The sequence below is a fragment of the Vombatus ursinus genome, unplaced genomic scaffold (genome assembly GCF_900497805.2).
Source record: "Vombatus ursinus unplaced genomic scaffold, bare-nosed wombat genome assembly UNPS02000580.1, whole genome shotgun sequence".
Lineage (NCBI taxonomy): Eukaryota > Metazoa > Chordata > Mammalia > Diprotodontia > Vombatidae > Vombatus > Vombatus ursinus.
In genome coordinates this window covers 30,347,059-30,373,345 of record NW_020940358.1, presented here as the reverse complement: position 1 = coordinate 30,373,345, position 26,287 = coordinate 30,347,059, and the positions used below count along the sequence as shown (strand labels likewise).

Sequence of the window (26,287 nt, the reverse complement as noted above, 5' to 3'; positions counted from 1 at the left end):
TTCAACAGCTACTTATTGATTTCCTACATTTCAGTCCAATCCAAAAAGCATTTAAGTGCCTAGCCTTTGAATACAAAGACCAAATGGCAAATAGTCCCTATCCTCCAAGAGCTTAGTGTCAGGGGAGAGGAGGTGAGGAGGGAGGAGCTACAACATGAAAACTAGGCATTCTTAAACTTTTCTGTGTCATGGAGCCATTTAACAGTTTGGAGAATCCTCTGGATCCCTTCTCAGAATAATTATTTTATGTTTCCCTTAATATCGATAGAGCTTCTGTGAACAATGTTCTCTCTGGGATTATATCTGTCAAGGAATCTCCTTCTATCTTAACAGATGCATGATGGATGCCTTGTTAAAAGATCTCTTTAACTCTGCATTCTACTCACTAAGTAAAATGTGTTTTTGTAATCAACAATAGGGCATTTAAGTGGTAAAGTGGATAGATTGCCCAGCCTAGAGTCAGGAAGACTCCTCTTTTGTTGTTGATTCTGGATTTAGGTTTGTCCAACTCTTTGTGACCTCATTTGGGGTTTTCTTGGCAGAGATAACTTGGAGTGGTTTACCCTTTTCTTCTCTGGATCATTTAACAGTTGAGGAAACTGAGGCAAACAGAGTTAAGTGACTTGCCTAGGATCACCCAGCTAGTAAGTGTCTGAGGCCAGATTTGAACTTGTGAAGATGAGTCTTCTTGATTCCAAGCCCCATGCTCCATTCACTGTGCCACCTAGCTACCCAAATCTGCCTCGGAGAAGGGTAGGGGGGAGAAGAGGCTACAAATGTCTATTCTGCCTCCCTTTGAGCTACATAATGACAGGTCCTGCTACACACGGTGCCTTGCTGTCCATGTAGGACACACTCCTCTCTTCATTCTGCTACACCAACTTCTAGGAAAAACTAGCCTAACCCGTGTTTAACAGGAGGAGAGCATTAACTCTGATAGATATTGGTCCTATCACTGTGATTTCCATCTCCCATTGATTTAATTATATAATTGTAATATAAATTATATCTGTGTGTATATATTCACCCTTCACCTCTCTTCCAAACTCTAGGCTTCCATCTCCAACTGCCTACTAGATAGCACTTGGGAGTCCCTTCAGCATTTCAAATCCAACATGTCCAGAGCAGATATTATCTTCTCATTTCTTCTAAACTGGACTTCTAGGGCCTATGCTTAGAGGGGAGCTAAGCCTCCCAATTCAGAAATCCCCACAATCAGGTGTCCTTATCTTCACCCTAATCATTTTCTACCTGCTACTTCATCCTCCAAACCAGATCTCCAGAAACTCCACTTGGGAGGAACTAAGGAACTCAGGTCTGAATGCCCTGGGACCATGCATCCTCATCTTTATACTTGACATTTTCTGCCCATCTGCTGTACATGTATTTCCTCTATCTCATGTGTACCTCTTGTTCAAAGAACTGCAATAAAATAATAATAATAAATAATAATAATAATAATAAAACTTTCCTTGCCTCTGGAAAAGGCATGTCAATAGACTGCCCTATTGTTTCATTACTATTCTTTGCAGATACTTCCTCTACAATCTTTTCACCAACTGCCTCATAGGAGACCATTTCCTGGAGGAACTTCTGTCTCTCCCATAATACTATTTCAGGAAAGTCCCAGCCATGCTTCACTTCACTCCTCCACAGCCTCCTCATCAACAATCTTACGGACTAGACTGCTGCCTAGCTCATTCCCTATCCCCTCCCTTACCTCATCTTTCCAGTTTGGTACCATGAACCTTAGTCATGTTATTGTTTCTGAGTGGTATGTGGATATACTCCTCTATGCCCCCATTAATCACCACTTTAACTTTCTAGACCACAGTGTCCCTCCATGGCCCGAATTCCCATATGTGTTAGTTAGGTCCCCCATTAGAATGTGAGGTCCTTGAGGGCAAGAACTATCTTGCTTTTGCATTTGTATCCCAAGGATTTGTCATTTGTCATTTTCTCCTAAATCCACAGACCTCCAAATTTCCTTTTTTTTTTTTTTTAAAAGCAACCACCACCCTCTCAGTCCCAATTACCCAAGTTCTAGCTCTTATAATCATCCTGGGCTTTTCTGTCTACCTCATTCCTTATAGCTAATCAGTTGCTAAGTTTTATCAATTCTATCTCCAAAACTGTTATTGTATCCATCCCCTTTGGTCTATTCACACAGCTACTATCCTGGGTTAAGCCTTTACCACCTCTATTATATTACCTGTGTAAGTTTTAAAAAAATTTTTAAATTTATATCTTTTGTTTTTATATCACCTACAGTTACCCCTGTATCACTCCCTTAGTCTTCCCAAAGAGTCATCCTAAGAACAAAGAATAAAGAAGAGAAAAAAAATCAGCAAAACCAATTAACCCATTGAAAAAGTCTGATATTATAGGTGGTGCTCTACACATGTTGACCCTCACCTCTGCCAAGGAATTGGGAGGGGCAGGTGATTTCTCATTTCTCTTCTTTGGGGCCAAGCGCAGAAAGTTAGATGAGAGTAAGACTTTGAAAGGTTTAAATGCCAAGCTGAGGAGTTTGTGTTTTATCCTGGAGACAATGGAGAAGCATTGAAGCTTTGAACAGGGTAGTAATATACTCAGACTTGTGATTTAGGAATATTTTTTGGCAGTGGTATGGCAGATAGACTAGGAAAAGGAGAGATTGGCAACATTCATAACATTCAGTTTCAATTTTTTTTGTTGTTGCTATTGTTGTGTATATTGCTGTAGTTCTTATGTATATTGTTTTCCTGGCTCTAATTGCTTCACTTGATATCAGTGCATATACGTCTTCCCATGGTTCTCTGTATTCCTCCATTAGTTGTTTCTTACAGCACAATAATGTTCCACTGTATTCATGTACCATAATCTGTCTAGCTACATAATACTCTTCTAATTAATCTCCTTGTTTCCAATCTCTCCTCTTTCCAATCCATTTGTTATACTGCCTCCAAACAAATATCCCTAAATCACAAGTCTGAATATATCACTCCTCTAATCAAAGCTTCCGGAATCCCTGTTGTCTCTAGGATAAAAAAACAACCTCCTCAGCTTGGTATTTAAATTTTTCCATTATCAGAATCCCATTCACATTTCCAAATTTCATGTTTCTCTCTCTCATGCTCTCTGTGTTACAGCCAAATTGGCTTACTTGCTGTTCCCTGAATTCAGCATTTCATCTCCCGCTTATGTGCCTTTGCTAAGACTGTCCCCCATCTATGGAATGAGTTCTTTTCTCATGCCCCTTCTTAAAATCTGCAGATTACTTCAAGGCTTGGCTCAGGCATTATCTCCTTTTTACTGATTGCCTCAGCTGTTAGTGCTCTCCCTTTAAAGTCATCTTTTATTTTCTTAGGATCTTTATATCCCAGATAGCATAGCTCAATGGAAAGAGTAATGGACTTGGAATCAGGAAAAGCTACATTCAAATCCTGCTTCAGATACTTAATAGTTGTGTGACTCTGGATAAAGCACTTAGCCTCAGCTTCAATTTTCTCATCTGTAAAATGGGAATAATAATAGCACCTACTTCACAAGGTTGTTCTGAGGATCAAATCAGACAACGTATGTAAAGTGCTTTGAAAATCTCTCCTCTCTCATCTCTATCTCACATATGGACATATATACATGCACACATATATGTGTGCTAGCTATTCACATGAACCCTCCTCTTTCCAACTCTATGACCTTTGGGATGAGTGATTTGTAGTAGGACCCTAGAGAAATTCTCTTTATGAAGCTATCTGGGATAAAAGGAAAGGAAAACGAAGACATAGGTAGAAGGGTGTCCTATCTCCCTAAACCATTTCAATTCTGTAAAACAGGGAAGTAAAGAAGTTTTGAGGTTGACGTCTCTCCTCTGCTACTCAGTATACACATCTTTTTTTTTTTTAAACCTCCTTTTCCAAGTGTCTCCTATTACTCCTCTATACCAGTAGGATGCATTCATCCCATGGAGTAAGATGACCCACTGTGGGGTACAGAAAGAAAATGTTAAAATTTTGGAAGAAAAATAGAAAGAAATTAAAACTTACTAATGTTTAACATGCAGTTTGACACTGGTAACCTCAGTATGAATGTCACATGGTCCCGTATTCATGGTAGGCACAATAAACTCAAGGAAGAGGAAGGGAAGGAAGTAAGTGTGTGTGTGTCTATATGTGTATGTACATATATGCATAGATATACATATATACACATATATATACCTCCACACATATATGTGTACATGATATGTATATAATATTTTATATATATATAAAATAAGCATTTAAACAGCATAGTATCTATTATGGGCCAGGTACTGCACTAAGTGCTTTACAAATATTATCTCATTTGATCCTACTTAGGGTAGAGTAGGAGCTCTATAACAATGAGGAGTTGTCACCAACACCAATATTACTATTAATAATTTTGGTGAGAAAAAAAGGTTTTTGTGCCATTCATAAATAAAATTAAATAAAACAATTATGTTGAGATACTGTTTATTTCATTTTTAGCTCATCTTTGTTGACTTCTTTCTGTGAATATTTAATAACATACAATAGTACAATAATACATGTATATAATTTATAAATAAATATATACATGTTGGGGGTACTGCTCAAATTTTTTACTGATTGGGGTACATGATGAAAGATGTTTGGAAACCACCATACTACACAATGCATACACACACACAAACACACACACAAATACCCACTCTAACATCTTTGGAAAAGGTTGGTGGACATTGATGTACAACCTGGTAGAAAAAGTGACATGTTTGTTTCTTCTGTGCCTTATTTCCTCAACTAGATCTAAGTTCCTTGAGGTCATGGACTGGTTTATACTTTGTCATTTGCTAGTTTATTTTTAATTTTATTGATGCCTTTTATTTTTATACCAAAGTAATTTCCCTATATATCCCCATAACCATTGAACCCTCCCTTGTTGTTGTTGTTTTTGTTTTCAATATTTCCATATTCTTACCATTTTCTTTTTGTACATCTGCTGTTTCTTTTCAACCTCACAGAGATACTGGGAGGTAGGTACTCCACATATTAGTATTCCAGTTTTACAGATGAAGAAACTGAAGCTCAGGGTTGTGACTTGCCCAAGGTCACATAGCTTGGAAATGTCAGTGGCAGGATTTGAATCCTAGGTCTTTTAAGTTTTTGCACTCTAGCCACTAAGCTATGCTGCCTCCCTGAACCCTCTCCCTTATAATAAAGAAGAAGAGTTCATCAAAACCAGTGGACACAGGGGCTGTATTGGACCACATGCACAGAATCCCTCACTTCCCACCAAGTTGAGGGAGATGTATTTTATCATCTGTTGTCTGAGACTAAGATTGGTTATTATAATTCACCAGAATTCAGCTGCTCTTTAAGCATTGTTTTCATTAATGTCATTTTAGACATAGTATATATTGTTCTTCTAGTTCAGCCTACTTTTCTCTGGATCAGTTAGCACAAATCTTTCCATGTTTTTCTGAAGTCTATATATATTTTGTTCAGTTCTTCACTACCTGGCCCTACAGTAGTGTGGTCATAGAAGGCATGCGGCAAATGTTTATTAATTGACATTTCAAAAGCAGCCAGGGCACTCTGTTTGTAATGATTTACATCCATGCCAGGAAATCTTTAATACCACTTCCCTGCTACAGATAAAAATGCAGAACAGGGGTAGAGAGAGGAAGAAGAACAGGTGGGAAAAGCTAAGACTCTCAAAGGAGACAAAAACACATGTCAGGCTATACCTGTCAGGATAAACCTGAAATTAAGGTTTTTAAGCCTTTGTCAGGCATAGAGATGAAACAATTATCAATTTTCCCTTATTTGGTCTCTCCCTCCAGATGTCAAGAAGAAAACTCGAATTATAGAAGAAAACAATAATCCTATCTGGAATGAGGTGCTTAATCGCCAAAGAGCAGGAAAGAGCCCCAATTCCAGGACCTAGAGAGCCAAGGGTGGGGGGGAGGGTGGATATTTCTTGGAGATCCTGGGAGAAGTGTATATATGGGGGAGGGGGAAGTCAATTCTCTTTGCTCAAAGACCAGTAGGTCTTAGCCTAATAATAACTAGCCATTCAACAGATATAGATGGCATCCTTGTGCCATCTTCAGGAGCAGGTTACTTAGCCCTGCTTCATAACCACCTCAGGCTATCACAACTTGAGACCAGATTCTGATAGGAAAATCATGGGTCCAAGCATTCACTCACCACTAGTCCTCACAACTGATATAGCAGAATCTACCATGTCCCAAAGACCTGCAACAACCATGTTTGTCATATGCAGAGTCTATACCTGCATAAACTTTCCATTTGGAGCCTCTCTCTTGGGCTCTGGACCTAAAATGTGGGTATAGCCTAGAGACCAGTCTAAATGTGTGGCCCAAATGCTTCTTAGAAAGCTGAAACAAGGGCAAGGCTGCCTTCACAGGAATCTCTTTCCCTTATTTCTGTTTCTGCCCCTCCTGCAAGACCCGTAGCATAACCTTGGATTGCCACAGGGGCTGCCCCTGGAAGATCCTCTAAACCTAGGGGCACAAAGATGATGAGAAAAAAATGTGCAGAGCCACATCATTACCATTGGTCCAGCAAGTAAACACCATACCAATTCAGAAAGATAAGTTTGTCTTAGCTTACTAACTACCTCACAGCCCGCTCAAAAAAAAAGAATCTTGGTCACCATAAGGGCTGACCAGACTCCTCCTCATTATTCAAGTTCCTTGGAGGTTTGGGGTGAGGTTGAATGAATGAATGAATGAATGAATGAATGAATGCATTTATTAAGTACATACTCAGTACCAAGCACTGTGCTGAGAGTGCTGGTGATAGTTACAAAAGGGAGACAGGCCCAGTCACTTACATCCTAACAGAGATAATACCTATAGTGGGGTAGGATTCAGAGGTGCATTTTCTGGTCCAGAAAGTTACAGGGATGTTGAATGGAGCCACAGGGGAGGTGACTGACATGCCCCTTAAAGAATCAATGATGGTATTGATTTGATTATAGTTTCCAAAGCAAGAGCTAAATATTTATGGGGTGGGGGAAGGAGAGAAGAGTAGATGGCAAGAAGGTAGTTGGGCTAGATGGTTGGTTGGGATGTGAAGCGTGGTCTGGAGGTGGGTAGATATATAGTGTGCTATCTGAATATAAGCTCACTCACTAATCAGAACAGCTTAAGGTGTTCCCCACCCCCAAGTTTCCAAGCTAAGTGGATTAAGTTCCTCTGTTGAGTCCATAAGATTTATTAAGTGCCTCCTATGTGCCAGGCACTATGCTAAGAACTGACAATACAAAGAAAGGCAAAAGATAGTCCCTTCTCTCAAGGAGGTCATAGTCTAAAGGGAGAGACAATATGCAAACTATGGACAAACAAGATATCTAAAGGACAAACTGGAAACAATCTCAGAATGTTAATATACTGTGATTAAGGACTGGGAAAAGCTTCTTGTACAAGGTGAGACTTTAGCTGGGGGCGGGGTGTGGTGGGGAGGATGGGGATGGTCACTTAACTTAGACCACAGTACTTATAAGTCTGGTGACCTGGAAGTTTCAGCATCAGGGCAGATGGCAAGATGTCAAGGGTGGACAACTGGGTGGCATGTAAACATGTCTAGAAAGCATTAACCTTCTTCCTGCTCTCCCACAGACCCTAGTGTGGCACCTAGGCCCACATCACCTGGAAAATGACTCCTTTCTGCAAGTCATCCTCCGAGACATAAGCCATAGAAAAAGTGAAAGGTGGGAGAATCAACAAAGGGTAGCCTTTTAATTGGCAGCATCAGATGGGGCACCCCCACCCCAACTAAAGACTTGCACAAATGTCACTAGAACTATATATGTCACTAGAACAAGGGCCTTAAGGAATCCGAGAATGCAGGGGTGGGGACTAGTGGGTAGGTCCTTCATATTCTGATGGGGTTCCTGAAATTCCCGTCTACTGGACATCCCCTATCTAAATTCTAGAATATAGACCATAGCTCAGTCTTAACAGTAATATGTTCTCTGGGGCTCTTTCTCCATCTCTTTCCAGTGAAAGGTAGGCATTTCCTAACCATATCTGTCTCTCCTCATCCCCAGGACTTTTGGTGTCAGCACTATATTCCTCAGGCCATTGGTAGAAAACCCACATGAGCCCCTGGTTCTAACTAAGCTGCCCCTGGTCAGCCATACTTCGTATCCCACAAAAGTGAGTAAGGGAAAGAGAATTATAATGGAGTTGCTTTGGGTGAGAAGGAATTAAATACACTGTGTACATGCACAGAGTAAGGGAAAAGAAAGTAGAAGATTGCCTATTTCAGGGAATGTAAGGTTGCCAGCACTCTACCTGGGGCTGAATGCCTCCAGAAGAAAAAAGTCTTGTACCATCTAAGAGTTGTTGAGAAATGAAAATGTAACCCAGATCTCAAGCCTAGCTATTTGCATATCATTCTCCTCACTAGTGAAGTAAACCCAATCTTTTTATTGCCATACTGTCATATCCATGAATACCAAATGTCTCTTGGCATTCAGATCCCAGCAATTACTTCATATTCTATATCCAATATCAATGCTGTGACTAGAATGGGATGACCTGGGCATTGGAAATTTAGAAGGTACAAAAATTTAACACATGTACTCCAGCTTTGGAAACAATTGAGCCTAGCATCTAGTTAGTGAAAATAATAACTCCTTTTTTCACAGAGGCAGGGGAACAGAGTGTGAAATATTAAATATACTGTCAAAAACAACTGATGTGTTGTTGGTTTTGTTAAACTGCTTTCTTTCTCTTCATTTTTTATTTACAAGGGTTGGCTTTCTGGGTAGGAGAGGCAGATATTTAGAAATGGAGGCGATCTAAGAAAAAATATCAACAAAATAATTTTTTAAATAATTAAAATAGGAAGTTAACAGGTGGTGGTTATTATAAAAACACCCCATCTATGTGCTGGTTACTATGATAATTAGTAACTAATAAAAGTAGATACTATAGTGGTTAGTAACTGATAGCATAGTGTCATGTTTAGGGCACTGGACTTGGGTTAAGGCAACCTGAGTTCAAATCCCATCACAGATACTTACTACCTATGTGACCCTGCCTCAGTTTCCACATCTGTAAAATTTAAGCATTGGGCTTAATGGCTTCTGAGCTTCCAGTTCTAGGTCTGTGATTCTATAATCCTATGATAAAAATCTGACAGTTGCCAGAATCTGAGTGGCATGAGATGTATGACATTCATAGCTATGGCAATGTGGTAATATCTTATCTTAAAAAGACTGACTATACTTCTCCACTATTGAGGAGAGTAATAAGCAAACACCTCCCATTCAGCTAAAGTTAATTACTTCCTGTATTATTCTTTTTTTTTCTATTTTTATTCTGAACATAACAAAAAATAAATAAAATGAGCATTTCTACATATAGCAGTAGAATAAAAGTAAATCATTGTGCATGAAACTGCAGGTCTTGATTATGTACAGCTTTTTAAGCATTTCAACCTGTAGTTTTTGAAGTTGTCCTGCTTGTCAACACGTGTTTCTGCACTTCCTTCTGCTCTCCTCTCTACATTTTTTAAAAAGATGCTCCAGTGACCATCTTTTCTTTCTTGCCCTTTTCTTTTCTTTATGACCCTATCCCTCTCTTGCCTCACCCACCCAACTATCATCGGAAAAGAAAAAGAAAAAAAAAAGCTCTGAAACAAATGTGCATAAATAAGCAAAACAAATTCCCTCATTGGCTATATCTGAAAATATATGTCTTATTCTGCATCTTGATTCCATCACCTTTCTCTCTCAGAAGGTGGGAAGCATGCTTCATCCTCAATCCTATGTAATCACAGGTGATCATTGCACTGATCAGAGTTCTCAAGTCTTTCAAAGTTGTTTTTCATTATGATGTAGTTATTGTGTAAATAGTTCTGGTTTTCATATATGCTTCTGATGTCACAAATTACAAAGTTTCCTAAGGGCATCCTCCATTTTGCTGGCCCCAGGCACCAAAAATAGTAGTTGGGACTTTGCTCCAAATATATTCCCTTTCCTCCTTACCCACTCCTACCACCAATATCATCTAGATCCCTCACCTTATATCTAGATTCCTTCACAACCACTCACTCCATCAGACCTCACAACTGCACCCCAATATCGTATCTCACCTAGATCACCACCAGTCCCATCCAGGAGAGATCAGAGGTGAGCTCACTGGGGCAGTGTCAAGTTTAGACCAGTTGAATTGGTATCCAAAGCTTCATATCTTGCCCATAGTTCTGCTTGCTTTTCTTTTTCAGAGTACCATTACCTTACAAATAACCTACCTGCCACAGGAGGCCCACCATAAGTCAGGTGAGTCCATGACTATCCCCCTGAACCATGCCTCCTCTGACCCAAGAAGATCACTTCTACCCCAATTCAATCCATAAGCATTAGGTGCTGACAGCATGCTTGAGATTAAAGGACTCAGTCTCAGAGCCTAAATATCTTCTGCTTGTCCCTTGCCTGCTATTAGTGTTCTGTTCTCCAGAGAACTAAAAAACACCTAAGTTACAGAGCAAGGCACAAGAAAGTCAATTTCTGAGGGTATGAAAAGAGTGAAAAGGACCACTGGGTTATGTGTCAGGAATTCTGGATTCTGCCATTTATGAGATCTGTGCCCTTGTGGAAGTTTCTCTTCTTCTTGGGGCCTCAGTTTCTTCATCTACAAAACAGCACTAAATTATCATCTTGAAGGCCTATGGATCCTTTCCAGATATTCTTCCACCTTAGACAGTCACTGTATGGGGTGGGGTTGGGGAGGCTGCAAAGAAGACACATAGAAATATTCAACAGAGGCAAACATTCTTACATACAGAAATGTGAGTATGCTTGCTTATAGCATACTGATTTTCCTAGCTGTCTTTTCAATGAGGACAATAGAACCATAGAGTTGAAAGGGGTATTATAGGTCATCTAAGACCTTCATTTTCCAAATGACTAAATAGAGGCCAAGAGAAGGAAATTACTTACCCAAAATCACATGGTTTGTAAGTAGCAGGAGTTAGAGTTCAAACTCAGATTCTCTGACCCTAAAACCAGGTGGAGATGGAATAAGAAAGGGGAAAAAAAAGCTTCATAACCTTTCAACTTCCAGCCTTTATGAGGTTCACCTTTAACACAATTCCAGAGCCCAGAAAGTGGTCACAACGGGAAGAAGGCAGAATTCAGACATTTGGATGAAAAGACTGTGCAGAGGTGTTAAAGGCAGAAGAAAATTAGAGATAGGTAGAGAACAGGGTATGGTCATCTCTTCTCCTTCCCTGTTAGTGGTAGGTGCTCTTGATAGAGGGACTGACAGAAGCCCCTCCTCCCTGCCCCAACTGACCTACGGAGGTCTGTGTTTCTCCAGTGACTTGGCAAAAGCTCGGCATCACCTGTAAGGAGGGTGGAAGGCATGAAACCATGGTGGCCGATCACTATGTGAGAATGCCTCTGACCTCCAAGCCGCAGGACTTTCAGGTAAAGACACCCCTGCTATTTCTCCCAAGGCTCAAGTTGAAGCAGTCCCAGCTTTTCCTAATGAGCCTCTGCTGACACTGTGGGAGGTGACAGACAGGCGCCAAGCCCACACTCACAGAAGGTTGCCTCTGCAAAGACTGGCCAGTGAGAACATGCTCAGGGATCACAACAGCTGGCAGAGGGAGCACTTCAGAGCTCCTCCCCAGATTCCTTACCATGATCAGAGTGCCCAGAAAAATGCCAAGAAATTTTGCCCTTCAACTAAAGATGAGCAATTATAGCTTTGGGGATGTTGGGGAAAAATCTGTCTTTCAAATATTTATTTACTATCAATCAATCAAAAAGCATTTATTAAGGGCCTATGCTGTGCCAGGCACTGTTGCCTCAGTCAAACTGAGACCCGGGAAAGACGTTAGCTTACAAAGGTCAAAGTCTCCCACTGCATCCTGGGCCGTCTCCAGTCTTCCTGATCTATACCTTTCCATTGGACTCAGAAGGATCCAGAGGATAGAATGAGGCTGATGACTCTGCACAGCCCTGCCTCACTTAAATCCAATTCACTTGCAAGTCATGACATCACCTTCCTGATGCCACTGTCCTCTTCAAGAATGAAGGACAAAGAATAATAGGCACTGAGATTGAAATGAAATAATCCCTGCCCTTGCGGCCCTTTCATTCTACTGGGGAGACAAACAGATCTAAATCTATACAAGGCATGTGGTAACGGGGAGGGGGAGGCACTATCAGCTAAGCAGAACGATAAAGGCTGCACTGTTCAAAGTGGGGCTTGAATCGCCGAATTTGAGAGTTTGAAGGGACCTCAGTAGCTTTGTAGTACAACTCCCCCACTGTAACCTACCTGGCAAGTGGCCACAGAGTCTCTGCTTGAAGACTCTAGAAAAATGGAAACCACTCACCCCCCACATCCAACCAATTACTAAGTCCTATTGAGTCGACCTTTGTATATTTCCTCTTTTCCCACACTACCACCACCCTGGTGCAGACCCTCACCACCTCACTGCTAGAACACTGCAATAGCCTGCTGGGAGGTCTCTCTGCTTCAAGTATCTCCCCACTCCACCCCCCTCAGCTATCACAGTGATCTTCCTAAGGCACAGTCTGTCCATGTCACTGCCCTGTCCCCATCCCTTATGCAATTAACTCCAGTGGCTCCCAGTTACCCTTCATAACCTGGGTCCTTCCTATCTCCCCAGCCTTGCCACACCTTACTTTCCCCCCACCACTATGCAATCCAGTGACACCGTCCTCCTTTCTCTTCTGGCATTAGACGCTCCATCTTTTGATTCTGGCTGGCCATTTTCATTGGTTGCCCCCATGCCTGGAATGCTCTCCCTCCTTACCTCCACCTGCTAGTTTCCTTCAAGTTTCAGCTAAAGTCTCGCCTTCCATAGGAAACCTTTCCCAATCCCCCTTAATGCTAGGACCTTCCCTCTGTTTATGATCCCCAATTTATCCTGTATATAGTCTGTACATGGTTGTTTGTATGTTGTCTCCCCTATTGGATTGTGAGCTCCTTAAGGTTGCCTTTGTTTTTGGTTTTGGTTTTTTGGGAGGCAATCAGGGTTAAGTGACTTGCCCAGGGTCACACAGCCAGTAAGTGTCCAAGGCCAGATTTTAACTCAGGTCCTCCTGACTTCAAGCTAGGATCTGAGATCACAAAGACAAAAATGAAACAATCCCTGCCTTCAAGGGGCTTATATTCTACAAGGGAAACAAATATACATATCTAAATAGATGGGCAGCTAGATGGTGAAGTGGATAGAGTGCTGGGCCTAGAATTAGGAAGACTGTCTTCCTGAGTTCAAGTCTGGCCTCGGACACTTACAGCCTCGGACCTGGGCTGGTCACTTAACCTGTTTGCCTCAGTTTTCTCATCTGTAAAGTAAGCTATAGAAGGAAATGGAAAACCACTACAGTACCTCTGCCAAGAAAATTCCAAATGGGGTCACAAAGAGTCAGACATAACTGAAAAATGACTGAACAACAACTAAGGCTAGAGGAAAAAGGCAGGCCTTCCAGGCATGGGGAACAACCTGTACAAAAAACAGAGAAAGGAGATGGAGTACCCAGCAGTGTTAGGCATTGTTGGGGATGCCAGGAGGGAAATTATATCATCAAAGATTTGGAGTTTGAAGGGATCTTAGGATATAAGCTCCTTGAGGGTAGGGACTAACTTTTACTTTTTTTGTGTCACCAGCATTTAGCAAAATGCATGGCACATAAAGGCTTGTTGATTGATTGATCTTAGGTATCATCTAGCCCAGTACCCTCATTTTGCAATGAGGCATGGGGCCCAAAGGTAAAGTGACTTGCCCAAGGTCACACAGATCGATTCCTACACTCCACAGATTCTACTGTCTCCCTATTCTTTAGGACTTAAAGGTCTAATGGAAAAAAGAGAATACACATTCTTTCATATACCAAGTGTTCAATAACAATAAAGGAATTTTGTAGATGATCCATAAACCACAGAGGGAAATAATAGGAGATAAGGTCAAAAAGGAAGTTTAGGGGATAGAATGAATATCAGGAGATGAACAATTTAGACTTCAGACAATAGAGAGCCATTGAAAGACTCTGACCAGGAGAGCAACAATGAAAGATGTGCCTCAGAAAAATTAATCTGGTCACATAGGGGAAAATGGTCACATACTGTCTTGGTCAATTCTCTGGTCCTCAGTTACCTCCTCTGGAGTAAAGTAAGAAAGTCAGCACGAGACTCAGTCACTCCCAAGGGCCCCTTCCTGCCCGAGTCTACAATCCCATGACAAGAGCCTGAACAAGGGGAGGTGCAGAGAAATCCCAAGCACTTTAAAAGTGGTTGCAATTTCCAGCCTGTGCCCAAATCCATAAGTGTTCCTCTCCTTTGTGTTCTCTGAGGTTTCTCTTTGGTTTTGTTCTGCTTTTTTCATGAGGTATAGCTTAATGACCACTCAATGGGCTGACCAAGGGATGATTCCCTGGGTCCCTGGCCCAGTTTGTTACAACTTCTCTCCTTCCCCTCAGGTTCAAGTGAGAATATTTGAAGCCCGCCAGCTCCATGGAAACAACATTGAGCCTGTGGTGAAGATATTAATTGGAAATCATGAATATCAGACTCGGATCAAGAAGGGAAATAACCCCTTCTTCAATGAGGTTGGCCTTGAAGCAAGGGGAGAGGGGAAGGGAAGGACAGGGATGCTGTGGAATAATTAGCCTTGGGTACCTGGCATTTTCTTTTTCTGGAAATAACTACAACCAGCAATGCATAAAAGCTCCATCCTAGGGGGTAGCTAGATGGCGCAGTGGATACAGCACCAGTCAGGAGAACCTGAGTTCAAATCTGACCTCAGACATATAACATTTACTGGCTGTGTGACCCTGGGCAGGTCATTTAATCCCATTGCCTAACAAAAACAAACAAACAAACCCCTCCCCCCAAAAAGCTCCATCCTAACTTGGGGTGTTTTCATGGGCTAAGCTTGAGCTGGGGAACAAGGACCATGAGAACCAGCTATGGGGTCCTCAGGGAGGTGATGCCCACTGGTATTTTCTAATTTTTTCCAGGCCTTGTGACATTTCTAAGAAACTCAGTTTCCTTATCTGTAAAGTGAGGAGATTAGATTAGATGTTCTCTCAGGTGACTTCCGTTGTATTCTATCCCATTCTGTGTGCTTTGCTGTTGTTGCTGGGCATCTAGGTGGTGAAGTGGACAGAATGCCAGGCCTGAAGTCAGGAAGACCTGAGTTCAAATTAGGCTTCAGATACTTTCTAGCTGTGTGACCCTGGGCAAGTCACTTAGCCCTGTTTGCTTCAGTTTCCTCATTTATAAAATGAGCTAATGAGCTGGAGAAGGAAATGGCAAACCACTCCAGTATCTTTGCCAAGAAAACCATTTGGGTCACAAAGGGTCAGATACGACTGAAACAACTCAACAACAACAACAATGGAAGTCCCAGGCCTTTAGCATAAAGTAATGGGTCATGAGACTGGGTTACTGGCTGAAGTGGATGCTGCTGTCATTACAGGCTCCTACCTAGGGATCTGGTGGGGAGGATAGGCACATTTTTATGAGTTGGGGGATTCTGATGCTGGTCCCTGCCTCCTTAGAGAAATCAACAGGGTGATATGTCACCACATTTTGGAAAGTGACAACTTTATTTGTTCATATATTTGAACAACTACATATATCAATGCAAGTTGAAAACTCACCAAAAAACTTTTTTTAAAAAGAAAAAGAGAACTTCAAATCCTATCTCTGACACTTACTACTTATATGATCTTGAGCAAGTAACTTAAACTCCCTGGGCCTCAATTTCCTCAACTATAAAATGAAGGGTTTGGGTTAGATGGCCTCTGAGGCCCCTCTCAGCTCTTTTTCTGTGATGATTCTATGATCCATAATTCTAGGAATTTTAGAATTAACCACTCCCTCTCAACTGCCTACCCTCCCCCTCCCCATAACCCCCTTCTCCAACATACAATACCATCTCTTCCTTCTTGTTTCAGAAATTCTTCCATAATTTCCAACATCAGTATCCCACAGACTTCTTTGAAGAAATCATCTCAATCCAGGTAAGAAAGTCAACTAATTTCCCTTAACCTTTTTGATGGCTTAGAAAAATATTTCCCATCATGCCTCATTCCTATGTGAACCATCCTCATTCCCCTTTACTTTTCTGGGGTCCCCCTCAGAGGCCAATTTACCCAAGTTGTCTCTGACTTTATCAAGCAGCTAGGTAACACAATGGGTAGAGCAATGGGCCTGGAGTCAGGGAGACCTGAGTTCAAATTCAGCCTTAGACATTTACTAGCTCTGTAACTAACTCTGTAACTTCTGTAACTTAACCTCTGTTTACCTTAGTTTCCTCAACTGTAAAAAAAAGGAATGATAATAATAGTACCTACCTTCCAGAGTTGTTGGGAGGATCAAATGAGATAATATATGTAAAATACTTAGCACAGTGACTCCAAACAGTAGGTGATTAATAAAAGTTTGTTCCCTTCTCTCATTCACTTGATAGCTTAGACTCTAATATACCACGAACTATGGTCTAATATCCTGGTACCTTGACACAGGTCCAAAGAGGACCTAGTAATGTTGGGGAGAAGGGAAGGAGAAGGGATAAAACATTTATTAAACAACTATTATGTGCCAAGCACTGTGCCAACTGCTTTACAAATATCTCATTTTAGGGGCAGCTAGGTGGCACAGTGGAGAGCACTGGCCCTGGAGTCAGGAGGACCTGAGTTCAAATCCGGCCTTAGATACTAGTACTTACTAGCTGTGTGACCCTGGGCAAGTCACTTAACCCCATTGCCTAGCCAAAAAAAAAAACAAAAAACAAATACCTCATTTTACAAAAATTCTACTGCTGCCTCATAAGGGTATAGAAGTCACTGCTGTCTGGGCTCTCCAAGGAACAGATCAGGCTCTGGTACCTCCTACTAAGCTAGAAAGTTGTGAACCCAGTAAGAAGCTCAATATGTCTGTTGTCTGAGGTTAACCACTATTTAAAAAGCTTTCTTGTTTATGGCATCTCATGAAATCACATGTAGAGAGGCTGGAATCTGTATCACTGAAGGAAGCATCCAGACATAAGTATGTATTTATCAAATATGTCTATGAGAAGCATCTTGGTGTAACAGATGGGGAGCTGGCCTCAGAGTCAGAAAGACCTGGATTCAAGTCTCACCTCTGACAAATAGTGACTGTGTGACCCTGGGGAAGTCAGCTGACCTCTCACTGGCCCAGGCAACCCTCTAAGACTGTAAGTTGCAGAGCAGATGCTGATCTGCATTGGAGGAAGGAGTTTCATCTATGGGAGTTACCCACACCAATGAACCCTAGTGGTCTGGACATCCCCCTCCCAAATGTGTTAAATCCCCAAGTCCATGAAAGGCACTAGATGAGTCTAAAAAACATGACAAGTGCTGATTGAACATATCCTATATGTCTATCTAGGTAGATACAGATAGTTCTACCTATGCTACATAGAAGACATAGACCTTGCTCTCTAGAAGTAAGGCAACTTCCAGTGACAAAAGTCCTTCTACCAAAGCATATCAGCAAACAACTGTTCTGCAATTTGGAGTCTTTGAGAGCTGCCTGAGATTATAAGAGGTTATATGACCTGCCCAGTCATCTGGGCTGTGTGTGTGTCAGAGTCGGGACTTGAACCCAGGTCTTCCAAAGTTTCACTGCTTAGGTACCCTGCCTGGCACAGAATAGATGTTTAATAAATGCTCATTGTTTTATTGATTGATCAACTGATTCCTGACGCTGAGGCCAGCTATCCACTATGACTCAGTGCCGCTGTAGGTACTAATATAGGACAATATAAGGAAGTGCCAGATTGTGGGATACAAATTCCATGTACCACAGGAATTCAAAGAAGGGAAAGAGCATCGTGGAAGGAGGAGGGGATAGTCAGGGAAGACTTCCTGTTATTGGAGGCATGTCTTAAAGCTGGGACTGCAGAGAGAGAGGAAGGAAGGAAGTTTCCTTGTTGTCTTTGAAAAGTGAATGCCTACTCCCACACCCTTCTCTCCTCCACACACGATAGAGTCCCACTGGGGAGAGATCTGGACTAGAAGAAAAGACACTGGTAGAACTCCATTTCTGGTTGTTATTTACTGGCTATGTGATCTGAACAAGAAGCTCTTTGCCTACTCTGGGGCTTCTTGGGTTCCCTCCCACCCCTTTACAAAAGGAGGATAATCCTTGCCTCCAAGCTCTGTTTCTAAGACAGGTATAAAACAAAACAAGACTGTGAATTTCCTGTGTTCTAAACTGCTTAGGTATGGTGTTTAGAACATAACTTCTCAGAATACTTCACTCTTCTCTGACTTTTCCCTACCTCTTCTTTCCCCAGAACTGTCTTGCCCTTAGAACTCTATGCCCCATAGCTAATGCTCTCCTTCTCCGACTGCAAAAGGAAGGGGCCCAGCCCCAATCCTCCAGAGACCCAAGGCTAGAGTTAAAGATAGAACTGAGGAGCCCCTGCCCTGTGCACCATATCTCTCACATTCCATGCCCTCCTTGAGGGCAAGAGAATTGACAAAGAATTTGAATCTTTCTGGAAACTTCCTCCACAGGTGGTGGACTCCCAAGCAAAGAGAGCCAATTCAGAGATTGGGAGGTGCCAGGTGAGTGGCAACAGAGTTCTAAAATCACGGGCCCTTAATCTTCTTAACCTGTGGCAGTCTGATGAAGCCTGTGGACTCCTTCTGAGAATAAGGCTTTTAAATACATAAAAATTTAAAAGATTATGAAAGAAGCATATTTTATTAAAATATTTAGCAAAATATTTTTTTAAGTTCATAGATTCTCCTCCCCCCAGGTTAATAACCTCTTCTCTAGGGAGTGAAGGAGAAATTGGGGAAAATTGTGCTGATCTAGCCCAAGGCTCTGGTACCTGAATTCCATACTTGTCCTATAATCCCTCTGCATCCATTCATTCATTTGACATGTATTTATTAATAACTATATTAGGCACTTTTAGGCAATGGGAATACAAAGACAAAAAACAAACTGTCCCTGCCCTCAAAGAGATCATATTCCTGAACTTTCCTAGCAAGCCCAGCTCAGGGGCCATCAATTACACTGATTTTAGGCAGTGTTCCTGACCCTGCTCATCATCCCTAACCAACTAACATCAGAGCCTAGAATGAGGTATCTAGTTCTTTTGTGGTTGTACCTTAAAAAAAGATACACTTGAACTAGAGAAAGTACTAATTAAAGTAAATGATCCAGTGAACAGATGAAGAGAGGACATGGTGCTGTGGTATGAAAACAGCCTAAGAGATTAGAAATCTTCAGTCAAGAAAGAGGAAGGCTAAGGTGGGATGGGATGAAAGTCCATATAGTGATGAAGTATTTACCATGGATTTCAAATCAAGACTACTATAATCAGAGTACATCCATTGAAGATCAAGAGGGGAAAACTTAGCATAATGAAAAGGCCGTTTTCCTCCATATGGTAAGCTTAGAAAATCCGTTAACCCCAAAAGATGGCAAGGATTAATTTATGAAGAGATTAAGAGATAGACTGACAGGTAACAAACTCATAGCAAGCAACAAAGGTTGAAATCAAACTCTCTTGCAAAAGCCACAGGCTACTGAAAACCTTTTGGAATAACATCCCAGGCAAGGCCATCTTTTTGTTCTAAGCAGGACAAAGTTAGACCAAAATCCCAAGTGACCAAATACAGAGCATTCCAGGGTTGACATGAGCAATGGAATTATCAAACCAGAGTGGCTAAGGGAAATTTAGGATGTTTGGGGATGACTTCTCTAGGCTTTGAGGTCCATGTAAAGGAAGACAAACCCTGGTTTCCTAATACATGTCTCTCTGTGTCTCTACCAGAGACAGGCTCCTAAGCCAGAAAGATAATGGCTCTGGCCCACCTCGTGAAGTTATGGTGTCCTAACATAGTCTTTATCTGAGAAAGAAGTGAACTCTAATCCAGAATCTCTTTGCAACGGTCTACCTTGACAACCTTCTTCAACCATCCTTTGATCCCTTTCCCTACATAACTGAGCCTTCAGTGATGAATAGGTTCTCTCTGTGGTGGTAGTGGGGAAAACAACCCTAGATAGGGCTCTACTTAGAGACTGGAGTCCCTAATTTGTCTCTTCCTTTTGTCTATTTAGATAGATATTGGGATCATCTACTACGCTCCAGGTAGGTGATGACTGGCACATATCTACTGTTGTTCTGAAACAAGTGAGTCTGGGAGTCAAGATACCTAGAAATCAGTCAATCAGCAAGCACTTATTAAGCCCCTACTATGTGCCAGACACTATGTTAAGGGTTGGGGTTACAAAGACATAGAATAAACAGTCCCTGCCCTCAAGGAGCTTAGATTCCAGTGGAGAGGAAAGACAATATGTACATACATAAATATACACATAATTCACACATGTTTAGCTCATCCCTTAGACTAGAAAGAATGTAGAAGGTTCTAAACACATAACATTTATAGCACCTTTTCACCAAAAGGGGTCCCCACCTTAGATAAAAATCATCAACTATACAAATATCTCTGTTATGGGTCAGAGTTTGGGTGAGATTTGGGGGTCAAGGTTCAATTGGAATTAGGTGGTGGTAGTTGAGTTCTACTGACATTATAACTTTGCAGCTGAAGATAGGATTGTATTTAGGGTTGAAGAATTTTTTAGTCACTTCATCTGAGATTTGGATTCAGCCCAGGTCAATAATCACTACAGATGACCTTCAATCCAAGAAACTAATATAATGTTTCCATTTCCTATAGGCCTTCCTTTGAGGGGCCATCTTAGTAGAGCACTCTTGTCTGAGTGGACCACCATTAATGACTTCCCCTTTTCCTCCAAGTTTTAGGAAGAGGCTAATACCATCACTTAATTAGAACAAGAAAGAAATTAGACCTACACCAATACACCCAGACTGGCTGCTAAGGGAGGCTCCCAAGAAATGGGACAGCCCTCAAACTGGTCACAAGGAGCATGTTCATCTCTCCCCACACAGAGCACACCCTTATGAGGAAGTGGCTAGGCCTCTGTCATTCCAATAAACCCAGCTGGGGGATCAGAGGTTACCTGAAGGTCACCATCTCTGTCCTCGGTATTGGAGACCAAGCCCCGGTAAGGCTGTACATCCAAATTGGCCATGGCTACTTTTTACTTGACACCTAAGGGTCCTTGGTCTGACTCATTAAGCCTTCCTCCACACAGGAGATGGTATTAGGGGCCTGGAGCTCTATGAGTGGGAGGTTAGAGGGCAGTATCTCCTGGCCTCAACCCAGGCTTCTGATGAGGCTCTGTCTCCATCTGTTCAATGGTTTTTCCAGGTGGATGTTGGACATCTGCATGAGACTAGCGAAACAGAGAAGAATCTCTTCTTGTCAGCCACAGTCCCAATCCAATTAGCTACTTTTTCGTTCTTTATCTACTGTGCTGAAGACCTGTACCTCAGTAAAGCCAGGGGCCCCTCAATACCTGCTTGATTCCCAACACAACTCCATCTTATTACTATAGTTCTATATCCCAGCTATGACTTTGTCATTGACCCTCAGAATAAGGAAAAATCAAGGGAGAACTTTCCCATAAATCACTTTGTTTAGATTCTGCTGTGACTTTTTTGAATGGGCTCCTCTCTCCTAGGCCTGCCCTGGGCTTTCTAGTCCAGGGAACATCCCAAGACTTTTCTCCTTCCCTGTTGTTTTCTCTGTTCATCCCATTTCGGGGGAAGGGTATCCCCAGAGAAGATAGTGCTTGGAAAATCCTAATGCATCATGTTGAAGAATGTAGAAGTTTTCTTACTATCCCATTTCCTGCTCCCCAGACACTACTGTGGCCTCCAGGTTCTTTTCCCACAATGTCAGAAAGAAAAAGAACTCAATGAATCCAATGTTGGAGTTGGAAATAGCTGGAAAAATAGTAAGTAAGGAACAGGCTCCTACGGGGAGGTGGCATCAGAGAATAGTATGGTATAGCAGAAAAAGCAGTAGATAAGGAGTCAGGAAACCCAGATTTTTCCTTTATCTTCTCCTTAACAGTTTTGTGACCTTCAGAAAATGACTTAAACTCTCTGGGGCTCAGTTTCCTCATTTATAAAATGGGGGAGTTAGACTAGATAGTATCTAAGGCCCCTTTGAATACTATGTTTGCTTGTTTGTCTTTTAAAATAAGCTCTCACCTACTCAAATTTTTCTAATTCTAGTTATTTGCTCTTTGAAATTATGGGCCCTGGGGGCAGCTAGGTGGCACAGTGGATAGAGCTCTGGCCTTGGAGTCAGGAGGATGTGAGTTCAAATCCAGTCTCAGATACATGACACTTACTAGCTGTGTGACCAGGGGCAAGTCACTTAACCCCAAATGCCTCACCAAAAAGCAAAAAAAAAAAAAAAGAAGAAGAAGAAAAGAAAAGAAAAGAAACTATAGGGCCCATTGTCACTGAGTTTAATTCCAGGGATGTACCAAGGCCATCTGGTACCACAGCTGATTGTTAAATTTTCAGGATGAGTAATTTGCACCTTGGAAATCAACAAACTCTACAAATCAGGGATTGATTATTGTTTTGTTAATTGTCTAGAATTAAGAAAGTGATGGAGAAAAGTTAACAATTCAGATGAAATTTAAATGTGTCCTGGCACTTTTTTTTCTCTCCAAGAGCTAGTTGTTAAACATCTATCAGCGTACCCCTGGACACTGCAGGAGAAGGGGAGTCTCAAGGAAAAACAAAAACTACCGTCTTTCAGAGATGCTTGATTCAGGATTGTATCCCTCTGCTCACTTGTTTGACTTTGGGCATATTGTTTCACTTCCTGGTGCTTCAGTTTTCTTGACCATAAAGTGAGGGGGTTGGACGAGATGACCTCTGAGCTTCCTTCCGGCTCTAGATTTATGATCCTAAGACTGTTTTTCGTTTTGTTTTTTTTTTCCCCAGCACCTAGCCCAATGCTCAGTATTTACTAAGTATTTACTACTACTATTTATTAATTAGTTGAAATGAATAATTAGCAAAGGGCAGATGTTCTGCTTGGCCTAGGGACCTAGAATTTAAACTTCTAACCCTCTGGTTAGGTTCTGGATCCTATCAACTGTAAATGTGGGGAACCGAGGAGCCTAGATTATACGTGAACTCCCAAAGTTCATTATCTTCACACAGACTACCCCTACCCAGTCATCACCATCATCACCTCATGGGACTCCACCACACTGGCTTTCCCTCCATCTTGTTAGTTAGAATAGCCAGGACTCCTATTAAGAAGTGGCATGATACAGTGAAAAGGGCTCTGGAAAAGAGATCTGCATTCCTGCTTAAGACCTGAGTGACCTCAGGCAAGTCACTCAACCTCTCTAAACTGGATTGTTGTTCAATCGGTTCAGTCATTTCCAACTCTCTGTGACCCCATTTGGGGTTTTCTTGGCAAAGATACTGGAGTGGTTTGCCATTTCCTTCTCCAGCTCATTTTACAGATGAGGAAACTGAGGCAAATAGGGGTAAGTGACTTGCCCAGGGTCACACAGCTAGTAAGAGTCTGAGGCCAGATTTGAACTCAGGAAGATGAGTCTTCCTGGACTCCAGGCCCAGCATACTTCAGCACCTAGCTGCCCACTGGGGATAACCTAAGATCCTAATAGGGATACTTGAGCCTAGCCTAACACAGAGACAAATACATCAAGAGGCCAAGAAAAGGAAGGTCCTTTGAACCAGTCAGTGGCAGGCTAGGAGGGGAAGTGAGGAAAGGGAGTATACTGATAAGTAATCCATAGCAGGAGGATGAAATTGCTGTAATAACTAACTGTATTACTGAATACCCCCCAGCTCAAAACTAGCCCAAAGCTCCATACAGAGAAGCCCAGGTGGGACCAGACTCTGATCTTCTCTGTTCAGGTAAAGCATCTTGCTCCTGCCTTTCGCTCTCCCCACTCCATACACACAGAGAACCAGAAGAGATACTTAGCAGCTGGCTCTTCCTTCACATGGGCCTCAGAGGGAAAAGGGGGGTAATAAAGGCAGAGGCAGGGGACCCTGACTGAAAGAAAGAATTTGAGAGTGAGACCTCACTGTCAAGAAGGAATTATTCTGGTCTTTTGGCAAATAACTAAAGCTCATCCCTTTAAACTGTCTCTTCTTAAAACTATTTTTGTTGGAAGTCCTTAAGATATTTTAAATACTCCTCTGACTTCCTAAAACAAAACGATCTCAACATAAGCTTGCCTTTTTTTGGCCACTCAAGGCCTACCTTATGACTATTAGTAGTCATGGTCACACGGTGATAACCCTCCAAGTACAAGATGGGACAGGATGATAGGCCCAAGATTCAGTTGGCCCCATGATGCTTCAATTTGTGAGTTCTTGAGTGTGTTCTTTAGAATTTCTCAGTGTTCTTCCCTGTCAGCTACCACTTCTTGTTTTTGTAAATGTTTTTAATTCTACATTTCATAAGCCTCACTCTAATTCACTGTTTCCCATCTGCTGGATGGACTAGAAAATCAAACTTGTTAGAATATTTCTAGCATAAGAACAAATGGTCCTAAGAAAGAGCCTGAAAGGCTCTTGTGTGATCTTTATAACAAATTTTGAGGGTTCAGAGGCCTCATGTGCTTACTTCAATCCAAATGAAATTTAGCAAATAATTTCTTAAGCTTCTACTGTGTACAGACTACTGCGCTTGCTAGTTTAGTTAAATCAGAGCTCCTGAGCCTCATTCAGCTCAATCTCATTAAGAGGATGGAGAAAAGAAAACAAGGCAATGACTGGAAGAGAAGGAATTCTTAGATAAGAAGAGAATCACAAAATTCCAATAGAGAGTATCTTAGAATGAGGATTAAGAAAAGGCCATTGGATTTGGTGATAATGTTACTGGTGATCTTGGAAAGGGATATATCAAGGGTGGGATGAGTATGAAAGCCAGACTACATGGGGTTGAGGGGCGAGAGGTTGGTGAAGAAATGGAAATAACAAGTAGATTATCCCTTCTAGAGGAAGAGATACAATAGCTTAAAAAGCTAGCAGGATTGAAAGAAGTTATTTTAGAATGGGAAGACCTATGAATGCTTGTAGGCAGAGGGGAAGATGTGGGCGGTGCAATGTAAGCAGGAGGAAATGAAACCAGTAGTACAAGAGGAGGAAGGCACCCAAATTACAAATGAAGGCTGATGCTTTGTACACCACAAGCAACATTAGGAGCTGAACCATTGGGCCTTTGTACAGCCTAGCCTATGTCCTAGGACCACAGAACTATAGGATTGGAAGGGACCTTGGCAGCCATTTAGTTGAACACATATCTGATAAAGAATTTTCTCTTTAACATAGCCAAGTGGCCTTCCAGCTTCTGAAGACCTCAGAAAGGAGAGGAACTCACTGCCTCCCAAGGCAGTCCATGGCACAAAGACCATGTTATATCTAAACTGTATCTCTATCAGTGCCTAGTACAGTACTCTGCAACACAATAGGTGCTTAATGTTTGAATCTAATTCATTTGAACTAAATATATTGTCCTTAGTATTGGTTAATTCACCAAGGCACCCCAGGGGATTGGGAACCCCAGAAATCTGAGCATCTTACCCACCACTCCTTCAACCTTCCCATTGCAGCTGCCCTGCTTGACCAACCATATCAAGCTGAGGGTTCTTGACTGGTAAGTACCTGTAGTACAGCCACAATGGCCTACTTGCCATTCTCAGTAGACAACATTCCATTTCTCACCTCGGTGCTTTTGCCCACGTCTGAAATACTCTGCACCCTCATCTCTGCCTCTTAGGATCCCTAGTTTCCTTCAGGTCCCAGTTCACATGCCACCTCCTAAATGAAAGTAATCTTGATTCTTTCAGTTGGTAGTGCTCCCCACCCCCACGCCCAAAGTGACCTTGGGTTTATTTTGTGTATTTTTGAAATTTACTCATCTGTATATAGGTTGCTTCTCTCCCTAGTCCCCAGTAGTTGTAAGCTCCTTGAGGGCAGATTTTTGTCTTTTTATTCCCAACACCTAGCACAGTGTCTGGTAGGTAATAGTTACTTATCAAATGTGTGAATGAATGTGTAAATCAGTGAATGCATGAATCAAATGTGTAAATGAATGAATGAATTCAAGACTGAAGTTCATCCAGGATGAAGTAATAGAGGTGAAGAGATGAAAGCCTGTCAGAGCTCAGCTGGAGCTATGTTCATTCACAGGAACAAAAAAGAACAGGATAAGGTGATTGGGACAGCCAGTCTGAACATCACACATCTCTCTTCAGTGGGAGCTCTCACTAAAGGTAATCAGGGTAGACCCGTCTACTTTCCCAGCTCCCTAGGGGTCATCCTCTCCCCCACCCCCCTACCCAGGCCAATGGCTG

The 26,287-nt window shown here is 41.8% G+C and overlaps 2 protein-coding genes across 2 annotated transcripts in view; one reads left to right on the top strand and one right to left on the bottom strand.

Moving 5' to 3' along the window:
- FER1L5 (fer-1 like family member 5) overlaps positions 1-26,287 on the top strand; it is a 63,502-nt gene that overhangs the window by 407 nt on the left and 36,808 nt on the right. Inside the window, exons 2-16 of the mRNA XM_027852158.1 lie at positions 5,831-5,886; positions 7,634-7,725; positions 8,065-8,173; positions 10,251-10,305; positions 11,345-11,454; positions 14,482-14,610; positions 15,964-16,029; positions 18,553-18,603; positions 20,111-20,141; positions 20,967-21,082; positions 21,289-21,412; positions 21,783-21,877; positions 23,769-23,837; positions 25,544-25,587; positions 26,124-26,206. Of these exons, the coding sequence (XP_027707959.1) occupies positions 5,831-5,886; positions 7,634-7,725; positions 8,065-8,173; positions 10,251-10,305; positions 11,345-11,454; positions 14,482-14,610; positions 15,964-16,029; positions 18,553-18,603; positions 20,111-20,141; positions 20,967-21,082; positions 21,289-21,412; positions 21,783-21,877; positions 23,769-23,837; positions 25,544-25,587; positions 26,124-26,206 (1,230 nt within the window). The remainder of the gene's footprint in view (positions 1-5,830; positions 5,887-7,633; positions 7,726-8,064; positions 8,174-10,250; positions 10,306-11,344; positions 11,455-14,481; positions 14,611-15,963; positions 16,030-18,552; positions 18,604-20,110; positions 20,142-20,966; positions 21,083-21,288; positions 21,413-21,782; positions 21,878-23,768; positions 23,838-25,543; positions 25,588-26,123; positions 26,207-26,287) is intronic.
- The window catches only part of LMAN2L (lectin, mannose binding 2 like), an 88,883-nt gene continuing 72,268 nt past the window's right edge, over positions 9,673-26,287 (bottom strand). Inside the window, exons 8-9 of the mRNA XM_027852180.1 lie at positions 10,966-11,024; positions 9,673-10,756 (exon numbers count right to left, since the gene is read on the bottom strand). Of these exons, the coding sequence (XP_027707981.1) occupies positions 10,972-11,024 (53 nt within the window). The 3' untranslated portion in view covers positions 9,673-10,756; positions 10,966-10,971. The remainder of the gene's footprint in view (positions 10,757-10,965; positions 11,025-26,287) is intronic.